This window comes from Periplaneta americana, chromosome 12, assembly GCF_040183065.1.
Source record: "Periplaneta americana isolate PAMFEO1 chromosome 12, P.americana_PAMFEO1_priV1, whole genome shotgun sequence".
NCBI classification, from domain to species: Eukaryota; Metazoa; Arthropoda; class Insecta; order Blattodea; family Blattidae; genus Periplaneta; species Periplaneta americana.
Genome location: NC_091128.1, coordinates 14,309,376 through 14,335,897, shown reverse-complemented (window position 1 = coordinate 14,335,897; position 26,522 = coordinate 14,309,376). Strand labels below are relative to the sequence as shown.

The following is a 26,522-nucleotide window of genomic DNA, read 5'->3' as shown; positions in this document are numbered from 1 at the left end:
TTAATTTAAATTGTATTTAAATAATTGAAATGAGATCATTTTGGTCCAGAGACACTCATTTGGAGCAATGATAATTCCTTTAACATGTTTCTTAATTGTTATTACATGAAAATAATTAAAATATGATAATTTGGTTCAGAGAACATACGTTTTTGGTGCAATGATAATTCTTTAACATTTTTCTTAATTAGTCTTGAATGCATCCTGTAATAAATCACTCCAAATTAATAGAGTGGATTGTGTACGAAGATAATTTTTATGTTAACCTTACTGTGCATCTTTTTTTTTTTTTTGTTTGTTAAGTTTATTTTATTCATGCCTTTAACATCTGTGGTCATGTCGCATGTTTAGAATGTGTGGGTGTATCAGTAGGCCGTTTTTACTCTTGTTGAATTCCTGTTTCTATTGTGTGTTGTAGATGGCTTGTGTTCATGTAACTGATTATAGACTTTGATTAATGTTTTTGGTATTAGTAAAGGAGGCAGTGATGAATCATGGCATGTAACTTTCCGATCTGGCATTTGCCTTTATGACTAAGGGAAATCATGAAAAACCCCAATCAGATTGGTCAGCCAGGGTTTGAACACGGAACCTCCCGAATGTGTTTTAAACACTACCGTCTGAGCCAACTCCCTCGGTTATATATAATTGTTTATGCAAATAAAAAAAATGAGGTACCCTGCATAAATATTATTTTAAGAAACACAGGAAAAAAATATGGGTAAATTATGAGCGCAGGAATGCCATTTCGTGACACCTTATAAAGTAACTCAGCTCCAGTGAGCTCTATGGTAAAATGCTTATTTATTATGGGCTGTATTTTTCGTCCAGGAAAAATACGACAAAACTCTTTTAACTATTATGTTCTGTGAACAAAAATAAATTTAAGTGTATGGAATTAGAGTACTTATGTGGACCAAATAAAATTGCAATAATCAAGTTATACAATATTTCGACAGAATATCAAGTTTTCTGTGTGTAAAAATCTATTTTAATCTTACCTGAGTCCTCATAATAATGTAGCATTACATCCATCTAGGCAAACTACAAATTTCAACCTAATTGATTAATTAGCTTCTGAGATTACTTCATACAAACACAGAAACATTCTCTGTAGATTATGTTTAATAGCTTCCATTTGTTGTTGTCCAAGGCCCCTTATAGACGAAGTCATTTGCTTTCATTACAGCTGGTTAGGTGGCATTGTTATTTTAAAACTCATTTATCTTGTTAAATATCAGTCCTATCAAAATTTTGCATAGCATAAAACTTATCGGAAATCATGTTTAAAGAAACTTTTGTTATGTAACATTTTTCATGAAAATTAATAATAAGGGAGATATTTCGAATTATTTAATTCAAGGCCTGTTAACCCTTTTAAATAAAGTATTTTGAATTCCATATAGCCTAAAATCTAAGTTAAAACGAACTTGATTTATATTCCAATTTTCATATAAATTGGTTCAACCATTACTGCATGAAAAGGTAACAGTCAGGCAGACAGACAGACAGACAGACAGACAGACAGACATACCAATAAAAATTTCAAAAAAGCGATTTTCGGTTTCAGGAAGGTTAATTATACATTTTGGTTACAGATTTATTATTAGGTCCACACCTGTGGAGTAATGGCTAGCACGTCTGGCTGCGAAACTAGGTAGCCCGGGTTCGATTCCCGGTCGGGACAAGTTTTTATTTTATTTTATTGGGTTATTTTATGACGCTGTATCAACATCTAGGTTATTTAGCATCTGAATGAAATGAAGGTGATAATGCCGGTGAAATGAGTCCGGGATCCAGCTCGTATTGGGTTGAGGGAAAACCCTGGAAAAAACCTCAACCAGGTAACTTGCCCCGACTGGGTTTCGAATCCGGGCCACCTGGTTTCGTGGCCAGATGCGCTGACCGTTACTCCACAGGTGTGGACTTGGGACAAGTTACCTGGTTGAGGTTTTTTCCTGGGTTTTCCCTCAACCCAATATGAGCAAATGCTGAGTAACATTTGGTGTTGGACCCCGGACTCATTTCATAGACATTATCGCCTTCATTCCATTCAGACACTAAATAACCAAAGATGTTGATAAAGCGTCGTAAAATAACCTACTAAAAAAATTATTAGTATAGGTATCACACCATCTACCTTTAAGTACTAAACACGATAACCTGTTACTGATAAATTCGATTTTTTTTATTGCTGATTTTATTCTTTTATGAACAAAAACTCCTCTTCCTAATTGGTGATTATTATGTCCTTTCCCATAATGCAGCAAGTAATTTCTTCTTAATTGTGATATGTCATTCTCATTCTAACCTAACCTCCTGTATCCTTCAATACCCTGCCTATATGTATTGTGGGGTCATTCCATGTCAATTCACCCTGGACATGTCATCCACTGTTTCCAGTTTTACTGAGACTTTGCATATGTGTTACATATCTCGGTGAATGCCTTCCTTTAAAATTGTATTGAAATCCATGAAGTCATTGAAGCAGAAAATAGTAATATTGCTATGAATGTAGTTGCATGTCAGCAATTGAATAAATTACAAATAATGCTACAGTTTCCAATGTAATCATTGGATTTTTATTAAACATGCTGTGTAACTGAGATTTATATTGGAGATTATGTTGTTGTTTTCTAATGCCAGGCATTTGACAATAAAGTCATTTGACCTCTTGCACAGCAATATTTTTCAAAGAGTTAAATGGCAAGTTGTAGCCGATTTAAGCGAACACCATATTTTAACATATATTGGAGATTATAAAAATTGCACATTTAAATGACTATGACGCTTTTATTTTTTAAAGATTTTTTTTACGTTTATTGGAAATAATTTTTTTTCCAAAGTGTCACACCCTAGAAAATGCTGAAAATTATGTATAGTAATGAGAACACAGTGCTATATTTGTAGACAAAAAATTTATAATGGGGAAATGATAACAACTTACATTTTGGCAGAGAAATATAGAAATGTAAGACACAACGTTTCTCAAAATGTAACTTCTTACAACTGAGACAGTTTGGCTTCAATTCTCTTGTAAGAATCTTGGTTTAAAGTATAGGTCCTTCCTGTGGCTGTGCTGACATCAGTTTGGCGCAAAATATTTGAACATGGAACTTCACAATTGTCATTGTCAGGCCAATAAAATGATGGAGAGGAGCCATTTGGATGCATGAATTTTATTGTAGCTATCAGCGTCTTCATAATTAACTTTTTCAATAAAACTCATAAAACTCACATGCCACAAAGATTCATACACACAAGCAACATTCGAATTTGCCTTGAAAATTTGGATTCACAATAGGTTTAAATATGTCAAATATCACATTGTAGTCCATATCGCTTTGCTCCAATTTCATATCTAGACAAAGGCACAAATTGATTCATGCAGTGTGACCCAGGAATGGTTTTTACATTTTCAAACCATTCAGTGAGATCATTTCGGACTTGAACCATTTCCTCTTTTGTTACAAAAAAATAAAAAAACAGTAATCTCCTTGAAATTCTCCTTACAAAAGTTGAATACTTGTGATGCAGTGGTTATTCGTTCATTAAATGGCCTTTGTAAACTGTCTTTGGTAACCATCCTTTTCAAAGTAACCCCAGTTCCATCACAAGGAGGTCCATGGCTAGTAGCAAAAAATGACCATTTACATGTCATACAAAAATCTTCTTCATGATTACATATATTAATTAAATTCTTGCGGTTTTTGTACTGAGCAACACAACCATCTGAGAAGTATTCTACAATTTTAACATGACGTGAAAGAGAGCTTTGTTTTTAAGAAATTGATTATGAACTTTTGAGTTTGGCAAACGAAAGATACATCATTATCCATGTCATTAGAAATTAGGCATAAGCATTTTGAATTAAGTCTTTCATCTTTCTTGTAATATACCACTGCAGCATGAAGTGTATAGCTACGTGTATTCCAATGAAACCCTTGGGCCTCGTCTTGAATTACAAAATTGTGGTTTTCACTGAATTACAAAACTGTAGTTTTCACTGAAATCGAATAAAATAATAGCTGATTCATTATCCAAGTTCTCTTTTAACATTTTCAAGAAGACTGTGCTTTTCCTATAAAAAATGAATGGAATGAATTTCTCAATTTTCTGTATTAGTAAATTACAAAATTCAGAGAACAACCATATTTACTCTATCTGTTGCTACCCATTGCCTGTACTGGATTGGTTCATCAGGATCAAAGTCATCTGAGAATTGTTGTTGGGTATGTTTTTTCAGGACAAGAGTGCTAGAACACTTCACAAAAATGTAGCATGCAAATCCTGTTAGATATGTCACAAGTTATTAGTTCAATCAGGTCATGGTAACTTCCTTCTATATGAATACTTTCCAGAAGCAACTGAATATTCTAGTGGATTGTACACACACAGACAGCGTGTGTACCTGAGGATCCTGCGAGCACACATTCTTTAGGTCTGATGATTGCAAACATGTTTTGTTGTGAGGGAATGTTGCCTTGAACAAAGAATGCAGCTCTTACAGATTGCTTAAAACAAGCTGTTTTTGTTTATAGATATTTTTACTTATGCTTACTTTGTCTTTCATTCATGGTATTATTTTTGAATTGTCATCATCCAAGTAAAAATCAGTTTGTTGGTTGTCTCTTCTGATAGCTTCTTCCCTTTTCTTGGTTTGGCCAATGCTAGAATACATACAAGTACATGTGAGTCATTCCATGTCAAGTCGCACAAAATTGTACAAATTTTTACGTTCATATTTCTGATTGCGTTTATATTTTTTTTACCAACTTTATGGGTCTAATAAACTAACAAGTGTATTTTTATTTCCACCTAAGTCCAAACGTTTTCAAATATTTATGTTAAAATTCATTAAAAATGTCGCACAGTGCAACATTTCAAGTATCATATTTCTCGGCATATTGTTAAAATTTTTTGAAAAATGCATTTAAAAGCTTGTCTTTTGTTAAATATTTACTAACTGATTTTAATATAATTATTACAATATTTTTTTATGATTCAATTTTTAAAAGTTAGATATCAGTGTGAAATAGCCGTATTAAAAATCTAAAAAAATGCCTGGTAAGTGCACTGAAGTATTCCTAATAATTCCAGAAAAAATCACAATGGGATCTCTAATAGTTCAATGGAAATTTAATTACTTACAAAACAATGTGTAGCAGACTGGTGCAGCAGCAGTGGAAGGGTAGTGTTGACCTCGTGCTGGGAGATTTATCGGTACTTAATGATCACAACGTTACACCCAATATGGGTCAAGTCACTCAAGGAAACACTGTTAACTTACACTTATATTCACTTATTATTATATCTTGAAATATTTGTGTCATTTGCATTTTAAATATCTGTTTTCATTCACACTACACTTTAAATTTTCACTTGCCTTACCTTCTTTCTCGAAAGAAAATAAATTCTTTACTAAAGCTTCAGTTTTTGACAATGGAATGAAAGACTGTAATTTTAATGTACCAGTTGTTGGTTTTAGATTGTGATATCTAGCCTGCAAATTTTCAGTGTGGTTTTTATGCTTATTTAGGGGACAACAATGTAACTTTATTAACTCAACAATAACTCTTCACTCTCTACAATTTAACTTCACTCCCGTCAACAATGGGATTTGCTCTCCACACAGTAACACAGTATTCGTTAGTGTACTCCACTGACGACAGTGACAATTTACTTGGACTATTATGAACAACAGTGAACTGTTAATCTTAACTAGTATTTACAAAGCACTATTTACAAATCAGAAGTGTCAGTTCTCAGTTCACAGTTCTTCTAGCTCAGTCACTCGAGTTCACAGTATCTCGAACCACAGTACTCGAACTCAGGTCCCTCCAGCTGCGGTCCACTGCACTCGAACTCAGGTCCCTTCAACTGCGGTCCACTGCACTCGAACTCAGGCCTTCGGATGCTGACACAGTTGCGGACGTTCACTCAAGTCGAACTCCGGTACACAAGACTGGCTGGCTTGCTCTGTTCACTGGCTTACTGACTGAACTGATCATGAATCACACACACACTGTCCGAGTTCACTCGCGTTTCTTCTTTTATAACCACAGCGACGTAGCCTGGAAAGTTCCACGCGTGTCCAGAGATAGCACTCCAGAGAACAATCCAAATCCCTCTCCTCTCTGCCAGCACCAGATGCGCGTGCAAACTCCCTCGCCGCGTAGGCCCTTTCCCCTCTCATCTCTCCGTCGCACGCCATCCCTCAGTGCTCCGTGGAGCCCGTGTCGACCCACACGCGATCTGTTCTCTTGCGGGATGCTGGTCGTGAGTTCGAATCTCACGTGGGCGTCACAGTATAAATGATACATTAGAAATGTTTTTTTGTGCCCAATCCAACAGTTTTTTGGTGTTACAGGATCTTCTCTGGGTTGTAGGCTGGCTCTTCTAGCAAGTATTTTCATAGTTCGGCTGCTATTACACTATCAAAGTTCTTTGACAAGGATCTTTTATAAAATATATATTATAAAATGTATTTTCACAGTTCGGCTGCTATTACACTATCAAAGTTCTTTGACAAGGATCTTTTATAAAATATATATTATAAAATATGGGTTTTCTGTTACAAAAGTTTCTTTGATAAAAGATCTTTTATAAAATGTAAGTGCATCTTGTTATCTTTGATAAAAGATTTCTATACCTTAAAACAAATATGGCGGAATGCAAATATAACTGGACTGTTACTATCACAAAAATTCTGATATTGGAGTATGAAGGAAATTAAAAATGTTGTAAATAAATAATTTGTAGAATATAATAATAATAGTAATAATAATAATAATAATAATAATAATAATATTTTTATAATAATTTGTATAACTTTTCAACTCCTCGCATTGTAGTTCTTTGAATAAGTTCTGATGAATACCTCTCTTATCATGTTTTACAATCCACGGTTTAACTCACAGGCATTTCTTTTTCAGTAAAATGCTTATGTAATAATTGAACTAATTGTAGCTAAGCTAAACCAGCATAATACTGTTCTTCATTCATGGTGTTATAAACTTAATGCCTAAATATTAGTATCAACAAATCTGAAACTTAACAGGTAAATGTTAGTATTAACAAATCATAAACTTAACCTGTAAACATTAGTATCAACAAATCCTGGAAACACGTGTTAACTGTTGTGGAACAAGTGTTAGGTGAGCTTTTGTTCCTAATTTTAGATTAGATTTGTAGCATGGAAGTTCTAAACTAGCTAAGTGCCATTTTTATGAATTTGTAGTTTTGTATATTAATATAATAAATAAATTTAGCTTCCCTTATGAAAAGGTTGCCAGATTTGACAAAGCATATTACATATAATTTGGAAATACACCTAAAAGGTAAAATGATAAACATTTGAAATGATTAGGGAATCGATTATACAAAATTTGCCCAATGTGCCCATTTACAATTAAGAAAGGGGGAAAAGAATATCATCAGATAGGTTAGAATGATTTGAATGCCATACACTATGAGAAAAATAACAGTACGGATTTATTGGCATTGATATCTAAACCAATCAACAGCCATCGGTTAAGATAACTTGAAATTTCCATTATCACTCCCATACAAATGATTTCTCAATATCTGAACCGACCTTTTGAGGGCACTAATGGCTATTTCCTTCACAATGCTGTGTGTTAGCCCCAGGTTTTTACATTTGTTGGCAAAGAAGGAGGGTATGGTACCTCGTGCTCCCACCATCAGACCTATTACATCAATGTGGGACAGGCTATATTTATCTTTATAGAACGGGATTATTGGTTCATAGATTCGTTTCTTTTCAATGTCCACCTCATGTGGTTGATCTGCATGTGTCTCAAATCTGATAGTGGGATCGAGAATGTATGCCAAGTTGTTCTTAATGGCAATGATATCAATTCGCCGAACACTTCCTTGTGTGGTAGTCCCTGCACCTCTTGATGGACTGTAAACCCTACCTCCTTCAGTGCCTCGGCCAGCATAGAATGGACAGCATGGTGACAGATGTTGCGAAGGGCCTCACTATAGGGGCAGAAGCCAAGGATATGGGGAAGAGTTTTAATCTCGCTGGGACAGCGCCTACAGTGGGTACCATCCCGACTTCTACCCGGTACAGCTCGGACCAGAGCGACATAGCCTACCATTTTAAGGGCGTCTATCCATTCCGAGAGGGTTAGACCTTTATGATTTCTTATCCAGCTGTTTGCTGGGGGGTGGGAACTCTTTGTTAAGAATCACTCCTTTACCCTTTTGTTGCAGTGTACACCAATTTTCAAATTCTTTTTCTCTTAAAGCGTCTCTAACTTTTCGAGAGTCCACAAAATTTTCACGATTATTTAAAAAAGAATTAGCAGGAGTTAATTTAAGGCTCTTTAAACATGTTTTACTCTCCTCAATAAGGTCCCTAGTGGACGTAATGTAAGGATCATTAGTTTTGTGTAATATCCTTAAGCCGTTAATATGTTGTAGCGTGGATTCCCAGCGTACCCTAAAAAGACCAAGACCTTTATATTTACGATGTGTATATACCATAGAATCGGGTGTGTCAGCTGGTAGGTGCAAAATTTCTTTAAGAGTGCTTTTAATAATTTTATCAGCGTTATCTGAAAAAGTATTGGGTATTGTTTTCAAGGGCATTGTCTGAAATGTGTAGATTAATGATGGGCAAATCGAGGAATTTAATATACAAAACTTTTGATCAGGATATAATAAAGGCGATGAAATTAGCAAATCTAATCTAGTTTTCAGGTCGCTTAAAACGGTTTGGGAATCAAATATACAAATGTCAGAAAAATTAACACCTAAGTAGCGTACATGCTCATTTGCAGTTAAGCATGTAATAGTAGTGTCATCAGAAATGTTTAGTTGATTTGGAAGCAATTTACCGCGAGAAATATTAATAGCTACAGATTTATTGACATTTATACCTAAACCAATAGCTTTGAAACGATCAATAGCCATCGGTGTGAGTTCTAAAGCAGAGTTTTTGTTTTTAGCTATGATAACAGTATCATCTGCAAAACCAAGTACAGTAATGGGTTTTAAACCTGAAACAAGATTGAAACCGTATTCGGCAGCGGTCGAGTCTTCTGACAATTCATTAAGGATGTGATCAGTACATAGATTGTATAATGCGGGTGAAAGGGGCGATCCTTGCATAACTATTTAGTTGAAGATTCAAAATGAACGTTTTCAACAAGCTTGGAATAAGCAAGCTATCTAATGTGTTTGATAGGTGCAAGTGCCCAATATTATCGAATGCCTTACTAATGTCAAGGAAAACGAGAGTTGCATCACATTTTTTAGATTTTGCGGACATTAAAATGGACCTGAGAAGGAATGTATTAACTATTGTTCCTGAAGAATGTGTAAATCCCCTCTGATGAGGATTGAATTTTATGTATCCTCGAAGGCATTTATCGAGGACGCGTTCAATTACCCTACGTAATACGGAACAAATAGTAATTGGTCTCCAGTTTTTAAAGTCATTTTCGTCACCAGATTTATAAATGAGAACACTTCTTGCGGTCTGGAAGCATGGAGGTACATGAGCAGTCTGGAGCATTCTTGTAGCTATGGAGGAGATGATTTCTGCAGCAGTATCATCCTTCAGAACTCTCATCAGGACGTGGTCTGGGCCAGGAGCGGTGTCCACCACGATTCGAGATATTGAGAGCGCAACTTCTGGCTTGGTGATAGATTTCTGGAATGTTTCTTCTAATTCGAGGATTTCTGCTTCAGTGTAATGGGATGATTATTCTGATCGAATATTGTTATTTGGTTGAGAAAAATTTGAACTGTAAAGTTGTTGCACCTCGCTGACATCTAATTTGCACGTTGGTTTATTTTGACTCAGTACTGTTCTTATTGCTTTCCGCCGTTGATTGAAGTAGTCGAATTGTATTTTCTCATAGAGAAATCTGTTTTTTCTTTCCTGTTGGTCTCGTTTTGTGGCTCTTTCTGGGTTAGTGGATCTGCTGTAAGTCCTCTGAATATTTAAATTTTTCTTTAGTTTTCTTGCTTCGTAATGTTTCCTGGTTGGATGTTTGGGTCCGGGCAGATAATCAGTTGCTTCGGATAAGAAAATCAGGAATTGCTGTGTCACATCATCAAACACATTGTCGGATAACTCTGTGCTAAATTTAATAATAATGATAATAATAATAATAATAATAATGGTTTATTTTAACTGGCAGAGTTAAGGCCATTCGGCCTTCTCTTCCACTCAACCAGTTTATCCTTCCAAGTAGAAAGATTTTGTTTGTAGAAGGATAAAGGAGTTGTATTTGCAGTAGAGTGGTTTTCAGAATTATTAGTTAAATTATTGGAATTGTTTTTCCACACGATGGTTGAACATTGGGGTTGTTTACGAATGAGATGTTCTCGATGAATATCTGGGTGAGATTTACTAATATGTATGGCTATTCCTCTTGAATTTAAGAAACATTTTTCACAATAATCACACTGAATTTGATTAGAACTCTGCGTTGTGTTACAAGTATCTAAAGAAATATTATTTATGTCGGTTGACTCTTCTCTTGTTGCAGCCTCCATGTAGTAGGGAATATCAAAGATTTGCTTATACTTGACCAGGTAAGGTTCTATAAATTAATAACAATATATGGTATTTGTAAAGTTTCATATATCGCAATAGTCTCACCTACAGTATATTCCAAAACTTATATCAGACACAGCACAGAACTATAAAACTTTCATATCACGATATGCAAAACCAATAAAAACTGGACGTTGTTGATAAAAATGTCTATACCAACACATAACAGTTCAAGAAACAAGGCGAAAAAGTCACTGTTTTCCAAAAGTCATTCAATAAATTATTATGCGAATATCACTTTGTTTGAAAAAGAATAATTACTATGTATATCTTGCATAAAATAAGTCCAAACACCTTAAATGACATAAATAACGTCAAATCATTCTGTTTCTCCGATATCATTCCATGGCCATCTATATGCTGAGGCTAATGCATTGCAAGACTTACTAAGTTCTATGTCATATGTAAGTCGTTCCTATGACTCTACAGATAGTGGTATCATGTATAACACAACTACAAAATTAAACAGTTTTTCTTGAATAACTCGAAAATATGATTTTGGCACTTGGCTGGTTTAGAACTTCCATGCTACATTTTATATAATATACCCGAAATCCTGTCTTGTATCAAAGATCTTTGATAAAATATTTTATCATATTCTTTGTCAAAGAAGTTTGATAGTGTAATAGCAGCCTCCTCCAATACCATCACATGCGACATTACAAAGAAGTGCCATTCAGCGCTAATTCCATAATTGTCTTCATGTAAGCAGATATTTTTATAAATTTTTTTTTTTTTTATTTTTGTGTTGTGAACTTGATCCATCAGAAAAGTAGATCATTTTTCTCATATCATTGAATTCTTGCTTTAAGAAATTGATTGCTTTGGATTGAAAAATGTGAAAGGAATCGGTGTCATGTTTCATGCTTTCTGAGACGACAACAATACTTTTGTGATGAATTCCTGTAGCTTCTTTGAAATATATTATATTATATTATATTTTATTGTATTGTATTGTATTGCATTGTATTGTATTGTATTGTATTGTGATGTTCACTTAAATCGGCTACAACTTGCCATTTTCACTCCAATATGAAATGAGTACCATTAAGGTAAAATAGTCCCCCAATCAGATCTCTGGGCGGGGACTACTTTAATGGTACAGAATAAACTAAACATCTTACAATGGAATGCTGGCAGTATAACATGAGCTAAGAAGACTGAACTAACCAATACACTCTCAGATAATATTTCTGAAAAAGCTCGTAAAAGATTCTCCCTTCTCAAAAGACTAGCAGGAAAGAAATGGGGATGCTCTAGGAATACTTTGAACACTACATACAAAATGTTTATACAGCCAGTGCTGACATACTGCGGAGAAATTTTAATTACTTCACCATTCATAAACGAAATAGAATATGTTCAAAACCAAGCTCTCAGGCTCATTACTGGTGGAATCAAAACAACTCCAATAGATTCTATGAGATTCCTCACTAATATTAACAGCATCAAAATGACAATAGAAAAGAAAGCACTGATTCAATATGAAAGACTTATCAGATTACCAGGAAACAATTGGCATTCATACAGTCCTCTCTGTAGATTAAAAACTCAAAGTTTCATATCCATGGTTCAAGAATTAAAATAGAAAATTAATATCCCGAATTTAAAAGAAAACTTACAAATTAAACCAAACCCTTTAACTCTATTAAATGTAGAATAGAATCTAAATTTAACAGAAGAAATCCAGAAATCAGAAGTAAACACTGAAATAATGAAACAATTGTCTTTAGAGACAATTAATATTAGGTACCCTCCATAAAACTGGCTTCATTTATACACCGATGGATCCTTGATCTCCAGAGAACAAGGTGCAGGTGTTACGTGCTGTCTCTCCTCACTTTATAGATCTCTTGGATATGGAACAACAAGTTTTGATGGTGAAATCATTGCAATAAGTGAAAGTCTCAGGAATCTTCTATGCCACATCAATAAATTTAAGAATGCAGTTATATTGTCAGACTCCAAAGCAGCTATTCCATCAATAGTCTCTAACCACACACCTTCATCTCAAACAGCAGAAATAACTAAAATGCTCTCTCAATTAATATCACTCAATAAAAGAATTGTATTCCAATGGATACCCTCCCATTGGAATCCTGGGAAACTAGAATGTAGATGCTTTAGCAAAGAAGGGCAGCACTGCTACTTACAGACCTGTTACTAAATCTACATATTACCACAGTCTAGTATATACAGTCACGAAGCTTGGGATGATTTTTTGCAATTCTCGCGATAGTTACTAGCCGCTTGGAGCGCTGTGAGTACTAGGAACAATAGACTGTGTCACAGCTATCGTGATCTAATACAGGCCGTAAGGCAGACCATGTAATCGCTTAACCCGATCATGAAGGGGGTGTTTCAACCATATAAATTACGGTAGTTGGAATGCATAAACAGTAACATATGTTTCTCTAAAATGTAGTGTAATTCCATTAATAAAATTTAAAACAATGATTATGAGACACTTCAGACATAATTCACTTGGGAGTTAAGGTGTAATATTATTTATGGTGTGAAAATTACGTTGTTCGTATGTGTAATACCTGCCTTTATTTCGATTGAATATTGCGAAATTCTTGCACATTCATTTATGCACGATTCAATCATTTTCAATTGCACCGCACAGATATTTAGATATGTTGAAATTATAGGTTATGTTTACTGTACCAGTTGCCCCTTTCTGTCTAAGTTTAGTGATCTCCAATGCCTTGCCATTCATATGAAAATTATTGGTTATGTTTACTATATTTAACTTATATTCCTAAATTCGCAATCATACATTATAATTAAGCATAATATCATGTATGATACTCTGGACATTCAATTTGTCTGTATTTTAATACTACAATTGAGTATTGAATTATTGTATTTATCTACTACTTAAGAGACGAAGTAACACAATCGTACGTACATTAATTTCATAGGAATGGTATGGTAAAGGTTTTGTCTAAAATTAAGGAAGGTAGATGTGCTAAATTGAAATCACAATATAAATTCTTTTTTATTAAACCTGAAAATAGCTTCCATTCTAAACTTACAATGTTGACGCGAACAGATTATGTTAACATGTAAAATTCTCTTCACATTAAAATAACACAGTTTTGTAATTATTTCTGCAACATTATGCAACAAGAAGTAAAGTGACACATTATACTAAATAAAGCTTAGCAATGATAGAAAATAAAGTTATAATATAATATTTCACTGAGCTCCATACACTGAAATAGAAAACCCGAACAAACATTAAACTATGTAAACTGTGAAATGTTCGTTATCAGTTGTAATAACTGTAAATGGCTAAAATACAATAATTTGAATAATAATATGGGACAATGAGATGTTTGTAGTACTACAAATTGTAAGAAAAATAGATTAGAGTTATCCTTTTTCCGAAATATCCAAGAAGGTGAGTTTATAGAATATAATATATATTTTGTGAAAATAATACATAAACCTTACGTATTTCATATTTCGATAGTGAAAGGAAGGTGTTAATTTTTTCAAAAGAACATGATATCGAAAGTAGAATATCGTCTGCTAGGGAAAGAGTCTGTGATGAGGCGATAGTAGCGATCCCGGTGGTGAGCAACTATCTATGTTGGCATATTTAGTTAGTATTGAGCTTCGTGACTGTATATATTAGACTGTGGTATTACTCTGTGAAAAGATTTATTAAATCTATATACTTAGACTTTAACAAACAAAATTTGATAACACAATCTCAAGGGAAAAAAATGGAACTCTCTGCTTCATAATCCACAGTTAATTCTCGATTTACCACGAAAATCGTCTGTAGCTGCATTTAGATTGGCAACAGGCCATGATTGTTTGGCCAAACACCTGCATAGAATTGGAATATATCAGTCCCCTAACTGAACCATTGTGCAACTCAAACCAAGAAATGGATTCGGAACATCTCCAAATCTGTGCTTCAGTGGCTGACCATGATAATATCTTTGAAAAATATTGGAGTGCAAGAGGTCAAATGACTTTATTGTCAAATGCCTGGCATTAGAAAACAACAACAATAACAAAAGGATATATTGTGGCTTGAGAGTTGTCCCAATGCATACCTTGTACTGAATCTTGTATTGCAAAGTAATAATTTTCAGGTTGTACATTTTCTTTGCGTTCTGTAAAACTTTCCACGCGCAGCCTTCTAGCACACGTATACTAGTCGTTAAAACTTAACTGAAGAATATTGCTGGAGAATCTTTTAAGTTTAGTTTAAATATTCGTAATTTAAATATGTATTGTATTGATTAAGGCTGGTTGACTGGAAGAGACAGTCTTATGTCCTTAACTCTGCCAGCGAAAATAAAACATCCTATTCTATGTGTAGGCCTACAGCTGCAAATGGTTCATTCACTGGGGATCGTGAGCGCGTGCATGTCTCTGGAAAATAAATTGTTGCAATAATTGTATGTATGCAGATTTCATATTTTTAAATGCAGTAGTTTACAGATAATACATCAGGGAACAAGTCTATTCCCCCCCCCCCCCCCAGATTTTCAACTTTGCTATTTAATGTAGTAATTTTTCTTTGAAAAAGAAATTATTAAAAAATTAGACCATATTTTAAATGTATTTGTGATAGGCCTAAAGTAATAAAAAGTATTGTATTTAGTCTTTCAAATGCCCCAAACCCCAAATCTCAACTATATGTAGACACAGAGTTCCAAGTGAGATTATGTAACAGTGCGCGCATAATTCGCGTAATTTCAAATAGTTATAACTACACAAATAACTAATAATTGTGGAAATAAAAAAATACATGCCCCCTTATTTGATGTCTGGAATTTATGAAAAAAAAAATTGGACCATTTACAAGAAGGTCGTGTTTTGTTTGCTGTGCGATTTGACATGGAATGACTAATGTGCCTGGCTTATGATATACTCAGAAACATCAAACATTATACTGACTTTATTTCTAGGTCAAGACAGTGGTACCAGTGTAAGTTGTTGGATTCCTTCATGGATATTGACATGTTTAATTTTATCTTTAATTTGTCGCAGTAACTCATCAAAATGTTGTGTTTTCTTTTGCATGTTTTCTTCTGTTGTCTCAAGTTCTGGTTCGGTTGCTAATTCAATATCATAAATTTTACTGATTTTAGTTTGAAGTGCTTGTGCTGCTGATTGAAACTTTCTCTTAGCTGCAACTGATCGACTGTGCTTAGGAACTGAGTGCAGTATCTCCTACAGGATATGTCTAACTGAAATAAATTGATGTTCAGTCTACTTGGTGATTCTTGAATCAAATTTGTAGACTCAGCAACTTCTTCACTAAAGGAAGATGATGTTGTGTTTTGAGTTGTGAGTGTGCTACGAACTTCACAGAAGCGTTTCCTACACGTTGGACAGAGCTTCTCCCCAGGACAGGAATCACAGCTAGTCCACTATCGCTTAATTCCTTTGCTTCTTCCAATGTTATTTTTACATAGGACTGATTTAATTGGATGCTTGTGAATGTTGAAAATGTCATAGCATAACCTTTGATGGAATGCAAATCGTGTAGATATTTGTCTATATGTTTTGAACAAATAGTGGAGTCATCTAGAGGTATGGCCTGGTATGATGCCAGTTCTTCGTGTGTCACTGTATTCAATACCTTCAAACCACGACTGCATTCTTCCCCAAGAAAGCTTCCCACAATGCAAGGGCAACTGCTATCTTCCATCTTATTTACCTAGAAGTGAACAAACAGATATTGTAATCTGTTCAGTTGAGTTGTGATTCTGTATTTACTGATGGGATAATCATGTATATGTTGTAAAATATAGGTTTTTAGTGAGATACAATATATACTTACAACATGTCATGTTAAATTTTCACTTCATATATTTACACCCATCATCTGACATCTTGGCTTCTAAACAGTGTGAGAGATAAATTGGCAATCCTGCCAACTGCTTGGCTTGTACACATATATCAGAGTGAAAGTGGCTGTCCTGCCAACTGCTTCAATGACCTTCAAATTTACTTGAAGAGAATGACAACAAACATGAAACTATGACGAAGCAACTGACATTTTTCTTTCTACTGAAAACATGCTATTCCAGTACTACCCATTGTTTCTCCAAAACAATTTTTTCGTGTTGAAACCTTATGAGTCCATAATATACCAGAGACGTTTCATGGTATTTGAAAGTGTGGCAATATGAAAAAAGAAATTGTGAACTTTCACAATAAAATTTTACATACAAAGGCCACAAACTCAAATTAGCAAACTACATACTATCTAATTCAGAAGACGATCATTCTACAGTTTCATTTCAAAAGATCAAATATCAAACTTTAGAATGTACAGAACATTTTGTGTGTTAACATGTATCAATTTTCAATCCTAAGTCTGTAACTTCCAATAGTCACTACTCTGCAACCAATCCGCAAAAATCCTTTAAAATTGTAAGATTATCCATATATATGTTTGTAGCACAATTCAACACGTTTTTATGAAAATCCTTGGCACAGGGTGACATTTTCAGAATTTTCTGGATGAATTGACTTGGAATGACACTTAATCAACTGCTGTAGTATGTCATATTTTCCTAAATGATTAAATTCCAATAGTCCATTCATATGCGACCTTAACGATTGTTCATGTATTTTTAATATTGTGACAGCTACGTGAGATTCGATCTCACGACCAGCAGAAGGAAGTGTAAGGTCGGCTTTGATGGGCAGGTTGCGCGCGCATCTGCTTCCTGGGGCATGTGCTGTGGGGAGAAAGGGGAAAGAGCGACCGTGGCAGAAAGGAGAGAAATCCAGATTATTCGAGAGTGGAATCTTTCGCGAACTCTCTAGAAACTATAGTTTGGTTATAAAAGAGAAGACGCAAGTGAACAGTCAGTCAGCCCGTCAGTAAGCCAGTGTTGTTGCAGGCAGATTTGGACAGTAAGCGAGTTAGTCTTGTGTAGCAGTGAAACCAGCTTCGAGACCAGAGCGCGACTTGAGTTGTGTCCGTAACTGTGGAGCCTGAAGCCCGGAGTTCGAGTGCAGTGGACCGCAGTTGGGGGACCTAAGTTCGAAGTTCAGCGGATCGTCTCTGAAGATCTGGGGTTCGAGATTCTGTGAACGCGAGTGACTGAGCTAGAAGAACTAGCCAAGAGAAACGAGCTGTGAACTGAGAACTGACATTTCTGTGTTGTAAATAGTGCTTTGTGAATATTAGTTAAGATTAACAGTTCATTGTTGTTCGTAATAGTCCAAGTAAATTGTCATTGTCGTTTGTGGAGTGCAATAACGAACGCTGTGTTGCTGTGCGGAGAGCAAATCCCATTGTTGACGGGAGTGAAATTAAATTGTAGAAAGTGAAGAGTTATTGTTGAGATAATAAAATTACATTGTTGAGTTGAAATAAACTTACAATATTTTGTGACAAATGACCTTTACCTATTACACCGGTCTTTGTTCAAGATTCTTCTGCACCCTAAGTTCCAAACAATATAGCCTACAAGGAAAATAAAACACTGTTACTAATCTCACGTCCACATATCCATTCGTTCCTACCATATACATTCATTTTAAATTTTCTAATTATTTGTTTGTCTTTATTTTTGGTTTTTTAACTGTACTAAGTTCTGGTAATGACTTACCCAGTTTCTTAAGCGACAACTGAGACAAATTTTTAACAGAATCTGTACACTGTTGCTAGCCACTGTCTCACTCTTTTCTGCTTAGATGTCGGTATTTTTCATTCACAGAAAACTAAAAATGAGTCAGTGATTTGGTTTTGGTTTGAAGAATGATTTTGTGGCAGTCCACATTTTCTGTGGAAAGATCAATAAAATTATCCAAAGATTTTCTTGCTGAGGATCCTTCTCTTGGGATTACTACTGATTGAAGCTTTGAATCAATGCACCGAGAAGTTGTCATGTAATGGTTAATATGTCTTTTTTTGTTGATGTTAGTAAAAGCCGGCAATTTGTGAAGAAAGGGAAACATTTCGAAATATTTTTCCTGTAAGTGCTGTTTGCAAAGAGCTGTTTTTCTTTTTTTCTGAATGCGCCCATTTTATCCTGAGAGTGAATACTGTACATTCATCATAGTCCTCTGAAGAGAAATTTTTTAATCATTAAGAAGAGAAATATGTCTGCTAAATGTACAAGCTTAGCTTTCCATTCTTCATTAACTATCAGCTTTGCCAGGATTGAGTTTTAATCTTGAAGGAATTGTTTTACTTCTTCCTGCAGTAAATTCGAAGAGGTAAGAGAGAGTCTTTTCCTTACAACAACTACCTCACTTTAGCATGAAGATAATGATGATATTGCGAGGCTGTAGACTTGGTAAGAGTATCGACCAGTGTGAAATTGAAGACATGACTTTATTTTCATTTACAATTTTTACAATGTCAGGACTACGTTCAAGTCAGCTGAAAGCTTTTTGCTGCTAGCTGCCCCCTGTGAATAATGCAGTACATGTATAACATCTGGATGAGCGACATCTTTTATCTGCTAGTCACAATGTACCTGAATAGTGTCCAGTAATGTACACACACATGACATATGTCCCAATCCAAGCTATATCTCTCTATATAAATATTGTGGTGTTGTACACCAGTACACCATTGCCTATTTCTTTTTTTTTTTTTGTTTCTTTCAACATCTTACCCGACATAGTTAATATTAACTCTTACTAGATGGAGTTGATAGAGCTTTCTTAATTTTCACTATAGAGGGCATTTTCTTCAGTCTTTTTCTTATTCTAATATTGAGGACAACACCATTACTATTTTGGCTTGTCCAATTAAAATTTTTTTTCCTTTCCTCTTTTGAAACTGCTTCCGGATTCGATGCTTTCAAACTCGTAACGTATTTTCCCCCGCTATCAACCGCGCTCCACACTCAGAGCTTGAGGAATGAGGAGTTGGCTGTGAGCAGCCTTGGATAATGGAGTGACCTGTTCTACATGTGACTGCCTTGGGGATAGAGCTAAGGATTGCCTAAAAATCCTGTTCTTATGTACTGTAGTTTGGAGCTGGAAGAATTTAATATGGTCCACTGTTAGGAAGGAATCTTCTCTACGAATCATCTGTGTCCATGCCGGGGCTTATTGAGAGCTAATTACATCAACCCCGAATTGTTTCTACACACTGGGAGTGTAGTGTAACCTCATGTTTTCCAGCCTTGTGTCCGGCTCAGCTGGTTTGCTGGCATGGAACATTGGGATTCAACTGGCGTGTTTGGTTTTCTTTATGAAACACCAACTGACAGGACCGCGCTATTATGTCATCATGGGTTGTGTGAATTGTAGTCCCAAATCAAGTTGACTTACGAGTATCGCCAACAATTATGCTGGTTATTCCAGCTTAGTTTGTCGAGTTGTTGTTCCTGGTCCTTCTGGAGAAAACTGATCCTTCTGGTTTGGTTGCGTTTGTATTATTTGTTTTTTTAATGGTTCCTAATACGTATGTTTGATATTCGCTGCCTCCTTGGAATTCAATTATCTTTCCATGTTTTAGTTCCACTTTCTGCAGTGAGTATTACCTTGAGGTTGGGTCTTCTTCTGGGATTTTCTAGCCTGTGATCTCATTGGGTACATTATTTTGGGTACATATCATTATCATCAGTCATTAAAACATTATCTTATTATGTATTTACTTGAGATTTTAGATCTTTTTTTTTTTTTTTTTTTTTTTTGTGAATAAGAGTTGATATTGGCATTATATATATATTTATATACATACATTGTTATAGCCAGCATTTATTATTATGTATAGCTCGTGCAAGGAACGATTACCGAAAAGCAATGATGGCATTGCTGTCTATTTTGATGTGTGCATGTAGGCACGCTGAGGAGGCGAGAGGTGCCGGCCGATGGAAGTCCTGTCTCTTCCAAGATGATGATAAAATGAGGACATCGCTGTGGAAATAAAGAATGTAGCGAGATAAAAATTCGAAGCTAATTAAACACGCAACATATGTTTACGAATGAAATAATACCATGCGATACAAGACACGTATTCACATGCAATGGATCGAACTAAAGTCATAAAGTAACTATCACAGTGCAAGACTGATTCTATCAGTCATTTCTCTTCCGACTGTGCTCGTGAATATCATTTAAGTTATCTTGTGACCTTTCCTGTCGCCCCCTCTTCCTTATAGCATTGTTTCATTCGCATTCCTTCTGTCGGTATTCCCTGCTCGCGAGAACTATATAGAATTATTGCTCCTTTTTCTTGTTACTAAATTAATAAGTAATGGTAATTTTTCTGTTCAGAGACAACCATAAACTTCCCACTATAGATCCTCTGTCCTTAATTATCCAAGAAATGTTAACTATTTATAGACTGACTTAACAATATTCAGAATGTTGAATACCTTTGAACTGGTAGTTCAGTCAGGGAAGTCAAGAAAGGACAAGTTCTTTCATAAAATCTTCATCTTCATATCTTATGAAGCAGAGTAGAATAGTCTGGTTGCTGGCATCATTTGACTCATCAAGTTAACTGGCGACAAATCTTCATTTCTTCACTCCTGTTACATGGTCTTCAGAAACTGCAGCCATTTCAACAGTTCAAAACTGGATAGTGTTATTTGACAGAGGAATTGTCTTCAATTTCTGAACAGCTTGAGGTTCCTAAATTTCACTCGCAACTTTTAAAATAAAAGGCTTTGTCAACCCCTCACCAACTATGGATGGCTTTTTTTGTTTTGGCTATTCAGAAGATAACATATTAAGATGATTTCAATAGAGATTTTCCAGTAGATGTAGCTACTCTTAATTAGCATCTTGACATGTAATAGTTTAAAGTTGTTTTTAAGATTGCTATACCTCTGATTGAGGTTCTGACTGATATGCATATGTATAGCCTATCTGTTTTCAGGCAGTACGTCTCACTTGACGATGTGTGTCAGAGAAAGAACAATTGTTTGTATGCATCTTAAGTCATATTAGTGCAATATGTTACTAGTAAGTGATGTATGCATTGGAAGGGGAAAGAAACTGGTCACTGTACCCTACTATCTCCTGACTTAGTTGTCTCATGAGTGATGCTATATTGGTGTCACTCATGAGGTTCAGCCCTGTCTTCGGAGAGTTGACTAAACAACAACAATAACAGTACTTAGAATGAAAGTGACGAAGTTCACAAGGTTTCATAGCATGATTAGAGAGGGTTTCATAACATGAATTCGACATTCTCGCATTTCCTTTACCTATTTTCCCCTTTTCATAATTTCCACTTGAAGAAACTCGTAATATTTCTTTATTTGACTTTTCTGGCATCCATTTTGTGTGATCAGGACAAGCACAAGTCTTACTAATTCAGTGTTTTACAGACCTTTCTGTATTTTTAAATTGAAGCACCGGAATACAAAAGCACAATTTGTCCATCAAATGCACTGTTCACTGTTCTCTCTCTAGTTAGCTACTAACATGATATGCTCAGGCAGGGACACTTATGTTTATATTTATTACAGCAAAATGTCTAATCTTCAGAGAGATAACAGTCGATTAGTAGTTTGTTTGCAGTTTGGCCAAGATGTGGTAGCATGAGATAATGATTGTTTGCAGTAACAGTTCTGCTGAAAATGGCAGGATATAAACTGTTAGTATAATCACTATTACTATTGGCCAAAATCGGAGATGGCAGCAAGGTTTCATATTCCAATGTAATGGAAAATAGTAAAAACTTTTGTATTTTTCAAATTCTACAAGAAACAATAAATACTAAAATAATTAAATCTATGAATTTTCCGTGGACAGGTAAAATGAGTCCACAGACTGGCAGTTGAACACTGGTCTAGATCATACAGCAACAGTCTTTAATTTTATTGTTTTTAGGAATTTTACTGCTATAAAACCGACAATACACTGTGTCCCAAAAGTCATGGTGGGGTTTCAGAGGATTATATTTTTTTTAATGAATAGAGTAGAAATGTAATATTGGTCCCATATGAAAATAAAACTCAGAATTTTTCGTCTGTAAGTTTGAGGCACAGAAGGAAACAAAAGACTGTAATAATTGAACAAATCCAATAATTTTCATTGCTACAATTAATTATACAAGATGGATGTCAAAAGAAATGTGCAATGTGTTTTGTGGCTGGCAAAATTTGAATCTGTGACTTATTAAGCATATCCACAGCAAACTCAGACCTTTCGTGATAATCATCTGGATGAAGTCCATATAACAATAAAGCCCTATGAACTGTTGTTTCGGAAGTCCTAATTATTGTCGATCACATTTACGAACTGATTTCTTTGGACTATGAACAAATGCTTTTTGGATGACTTCTACTATTTCATCATTTGTTGATGGTCTTCTAGTATGCTTTTCCTCCATTAGGCTTTCAGTCTCTTTTAACTGTCTATCCCAATGATGAATGTTATTCTCATGTGTTAGTTCTTCATTAAATATATGCGACGAAATTCACGTCGTACATGAGTCACAGATCCAAATTTTTCAATTTTCTTTTACACCCATCGCGTAGCAATGAAAATTATTGCATTTGTTCGGTTGCTACCGTCTTTTGTTTCCTTCAATGCCTTAAACTTACAGACGAAAAACTTTGAGAGTTTTATTTTCATATGGCACCAATATTACATTTCTACCTCAGTTCATTAAAAAAATATAATCCTCTGAAATCCAACCATGACTTTTGGGACACAGTGTATTTTGTAATGTTTCTTTGTTTCAGGATGTGGTAGGTGTCACAATTGGAGGCATCCTTGGCCATGCACTGTGTACAGGGTTGGCAGTTCTTGGAGGTCGGATGATAGCACAGAAGATATCAGTTAGAACAGGTGAGTGTAATGTCGGTTCTGTTCTAATTGTTGTATTATGTATCTTTGTATACTTTTAGTAAGGAAACAGCTCTTATCAAAAGACCATCTGTATGTGAATGTCATTTGTGTAATTGAGCATACTTTTGCCAAACCTGGCTGAAATATTTTCACTAAAGAAGCTGAGGCTCAATCTCTAGCTCATTTCATGAGATTTGTAGCTAACAAACAAAAATAAAAATGTTATTCCTATATTTTATTTTTCCCCGTCCTTGTCACTTTATTCTATTTAATTGTTTCTTACAAATCTCTATACTCCAAAAGTCAGTAATAAAAAAACCATTTCATGAAAATAATAAAATGAAACTTTCATTTTGTGCATTACACATAAAATATAGCCAAATAGGATTCAAAATTGCACGTTTATTTGTTTATTTATTTACTTATTTATTCGTACTTACTCCATTCATTCATTCATTCATTCATTCATTCAATCATTCATTCATTCATTCATTCATTCATTCATCACCCATCCATCCATCCATCCATCCATCCATCCATCCATCCATCTATTTTTTTATTTGAAAAACCATGAAAATTATAGAGACATAAGGTGGAAGAACAGTTGGAAGAAGAGCAGTTTGACTCCAGGAAGGAGATGCAATTGGACTGCTAAGAACAATCGGTGAAAGATACCTAGAGAAGAATAAAGAAGTGTATGTAGTATTTGTGGACCTAGAAAAGGCTTTTGATGGAGTGGATTGGAATAAACTGGTGGGGATCCTAAAGAAAATAGGTGTGAAACGAGTCAAAGTCAGGATAGGAGAAGAAATGTCAGAAGGAAGTGAAATAGGGAAAGGGGTATGTCAAGGATGCTCTTTATCACCTACCCTGTTCAATATCTACTTGAAGCATTTAGTGAAGAACTGTTTTCAGAACATGGGAGGAGTGATGGTAGGAGGAAGAAGAATAAAGTGCATAAGATTTGCTGCTGATATGGCTTTGTTAGTAGAAGAGGAGATGATATTAAGGGATATGCTACAGGAGTTAAATAAATATCAGCTGTGAGCAGTATGCGATGAAGATAAATGCAAATAAGACAAAGACCATGGTCATAGGAAGAAAAATAAGGAAGGTAAACTTGCGAATTCTAAATGAGGCAGTAGAGCAAGTGGACAGCTTCAAATACTTGGGGTGTACTATAAGCTATAACATGAGCAGCTGCCAGGAAGTCAAAAGGAGAATAGCAATGTCCAAGGAAGCTTTTAATAGAAAAAGGAGTATCTTTTGCGGACCTCTGGAGAAAGAACTAAGGAAGAGACTAGTGAAGTGCTTTTGTATGGAGTATGGCATCGTATGGGGCAGAAACATGGACATTATGATGAAGTGAAGAGAAGTGACTAGAAGCATTTGAAATGTGGATATAGAGAAGAATGGAACGTGTGAAGTGGACAGGCAGAATAAGAAATGAAGGTGTGTTGGAAAGAATGGGTGAAGAAAGAATGATGCTGAAACTGATCAGGAAGAGAAAAAGGAGTTGGTTGGGCCACTGGCTGAGAGGGAACTGTCTACTGAAGGATGCACTGGATGGAATGGTGAACGGGAGAAGAGTTTGGGGTAGAAGAAGACATCAGATGATAGACGACATTAAGATATATGAATCATATGAGGAGACAAAGAGGAAGGCGGAAAATAGGAAAGAGTTGAGAATGCTGGGTTTGCAGTGAAAGATCTGCCCTTGGTCAGAACACTAAATGAAAGTGAAAAATGAAAGTCTTTTTATTTTTAATTCAGAGTGCAAAATTAATGCTAACATAATAAAGAATAAATCATCCAAATGTTATTAAAATATTATTGGGAAGGAACAAAATGGATTGTGTAAAGTTAGATTATGTGCAGATGGTTTTTTCACGCTCAGGATCCTGATTGAAAAACATAGAGAATTCAACATGGCCACACACCTTGCCATTATAAACTACAAGAAGGCATTCTACAAAGTCCACGGATCGAAATTATTTGAAATACTATGTAATGATGAAATTCAAAATAGATGATCACTGCTAGGCTATATCTAATTCATGTGAAAGTAATCTGATTTCAGAATCAGTAATGGGTAAAGTGATTGGAAATCTATTTATAGAAGTGTTCAGCAGGGATATTGTCTTTCTGCCTTTCTTTTTATAATCTATATCTGCCACTTTCAACCTGTTTGCCACAGCACATTAGTGTGCTGCGAATGATCTGCTGGTGTGCTACGAGAAAATTGAAATAGTAAAGATTGTTGGTATCAAAAATTGCAAAAATAAAATTGAAAAGAGTAGTAAAAGAAGTGAGTTCCCAAGAGTCAACGTTCAGCAAATGCAGCACAAGTCGACATTCAGTAAACACATTCTCTCCTAAAACCCTAAAAATTCTTCCCTGGTTGGGAACCACTGGTTTAGATTAACTTATATGCGTGAGCTTCGGGATTTTAAATTACGTCTTTAGTGTGGCACATGTTCAAAAAGATTGAAAAACACTGATTATATTATGAATTCTCTTGTCTCTTGTCTTGTCTTGGAAACATCTAACTTACGGTAGCATATGGCTGAATAATACACAACAACTAAACACAATTATCTACCTTCATGATAAGTTCTACTAGTCTATTCTGAGGATGTTCTACAGATATCGCTGATACTGCTGCCAGTAGCTAAGTTTTATGACCTGGAAATATTGGGGGGGGGGGAACTCAAGTTCTAGCCTTCAGAGGGAAAGACCCAGTTCCAAGTAAGGTATACATTGATAATACTACATTACTAGAAAGAGTTAATTCTTTTTACCTTAGTTATTTCCTTACCTACACAAAAAATGATATAGACATTCCATAAATTATTAAATTTATAAAAACTTTAGGCACAGTAAATTCAGTTATGAGACCATTTTTAATATAGAAACAAACTAGAATCAAAATTTATAAAAACTCTAGCCAACCCATCTTAGCTTATGGAAGCAAAGCATGGCCTAAGAAAATCATCATCATAGCTCATTATGGGTGTAGCAGAAGTAGTAGATCAGCCTCCTATGGTGCATCCTGGGCAATGACTCTATTGGTAAATGGTTTACACAGCTGGCTTCATATGGGTGAATGATGAACAGTCAAGTACCCGCCATTATAAAAAAAATATGGGCTTGCTACAACAAACATCGC

The 26,522-nt window shown here is 35.1% G+C and overlaps 1 protein-coding gene across 5 annotated transcripts in view; it reads left to right on the top strand.

Annotated features, from left to right (window-relative positions):
* LOC138710184 (putative divalent cation/proton antiporter TMEM165) overlaps nt 1-26,522 on the top strand; it is a 150,700-nt gene that overhangs the window by 60,295 nt on the left and 63,883 nt on the right. For all 5 annotated transcript variants that reach the window (XM_069840818.1, XM_069840820.1, XM_069840817.1 and 2 more), the window contains exon 6: nt 23,248-23,353. In XM_069840818.1, the coding sequence (XP_069696919.1) occupies nt 23,248-23,353 (106 nt within the window). The remainder of the gene's footprint in view (nt 1-23,247; nt 23,354-26,522) is intronic.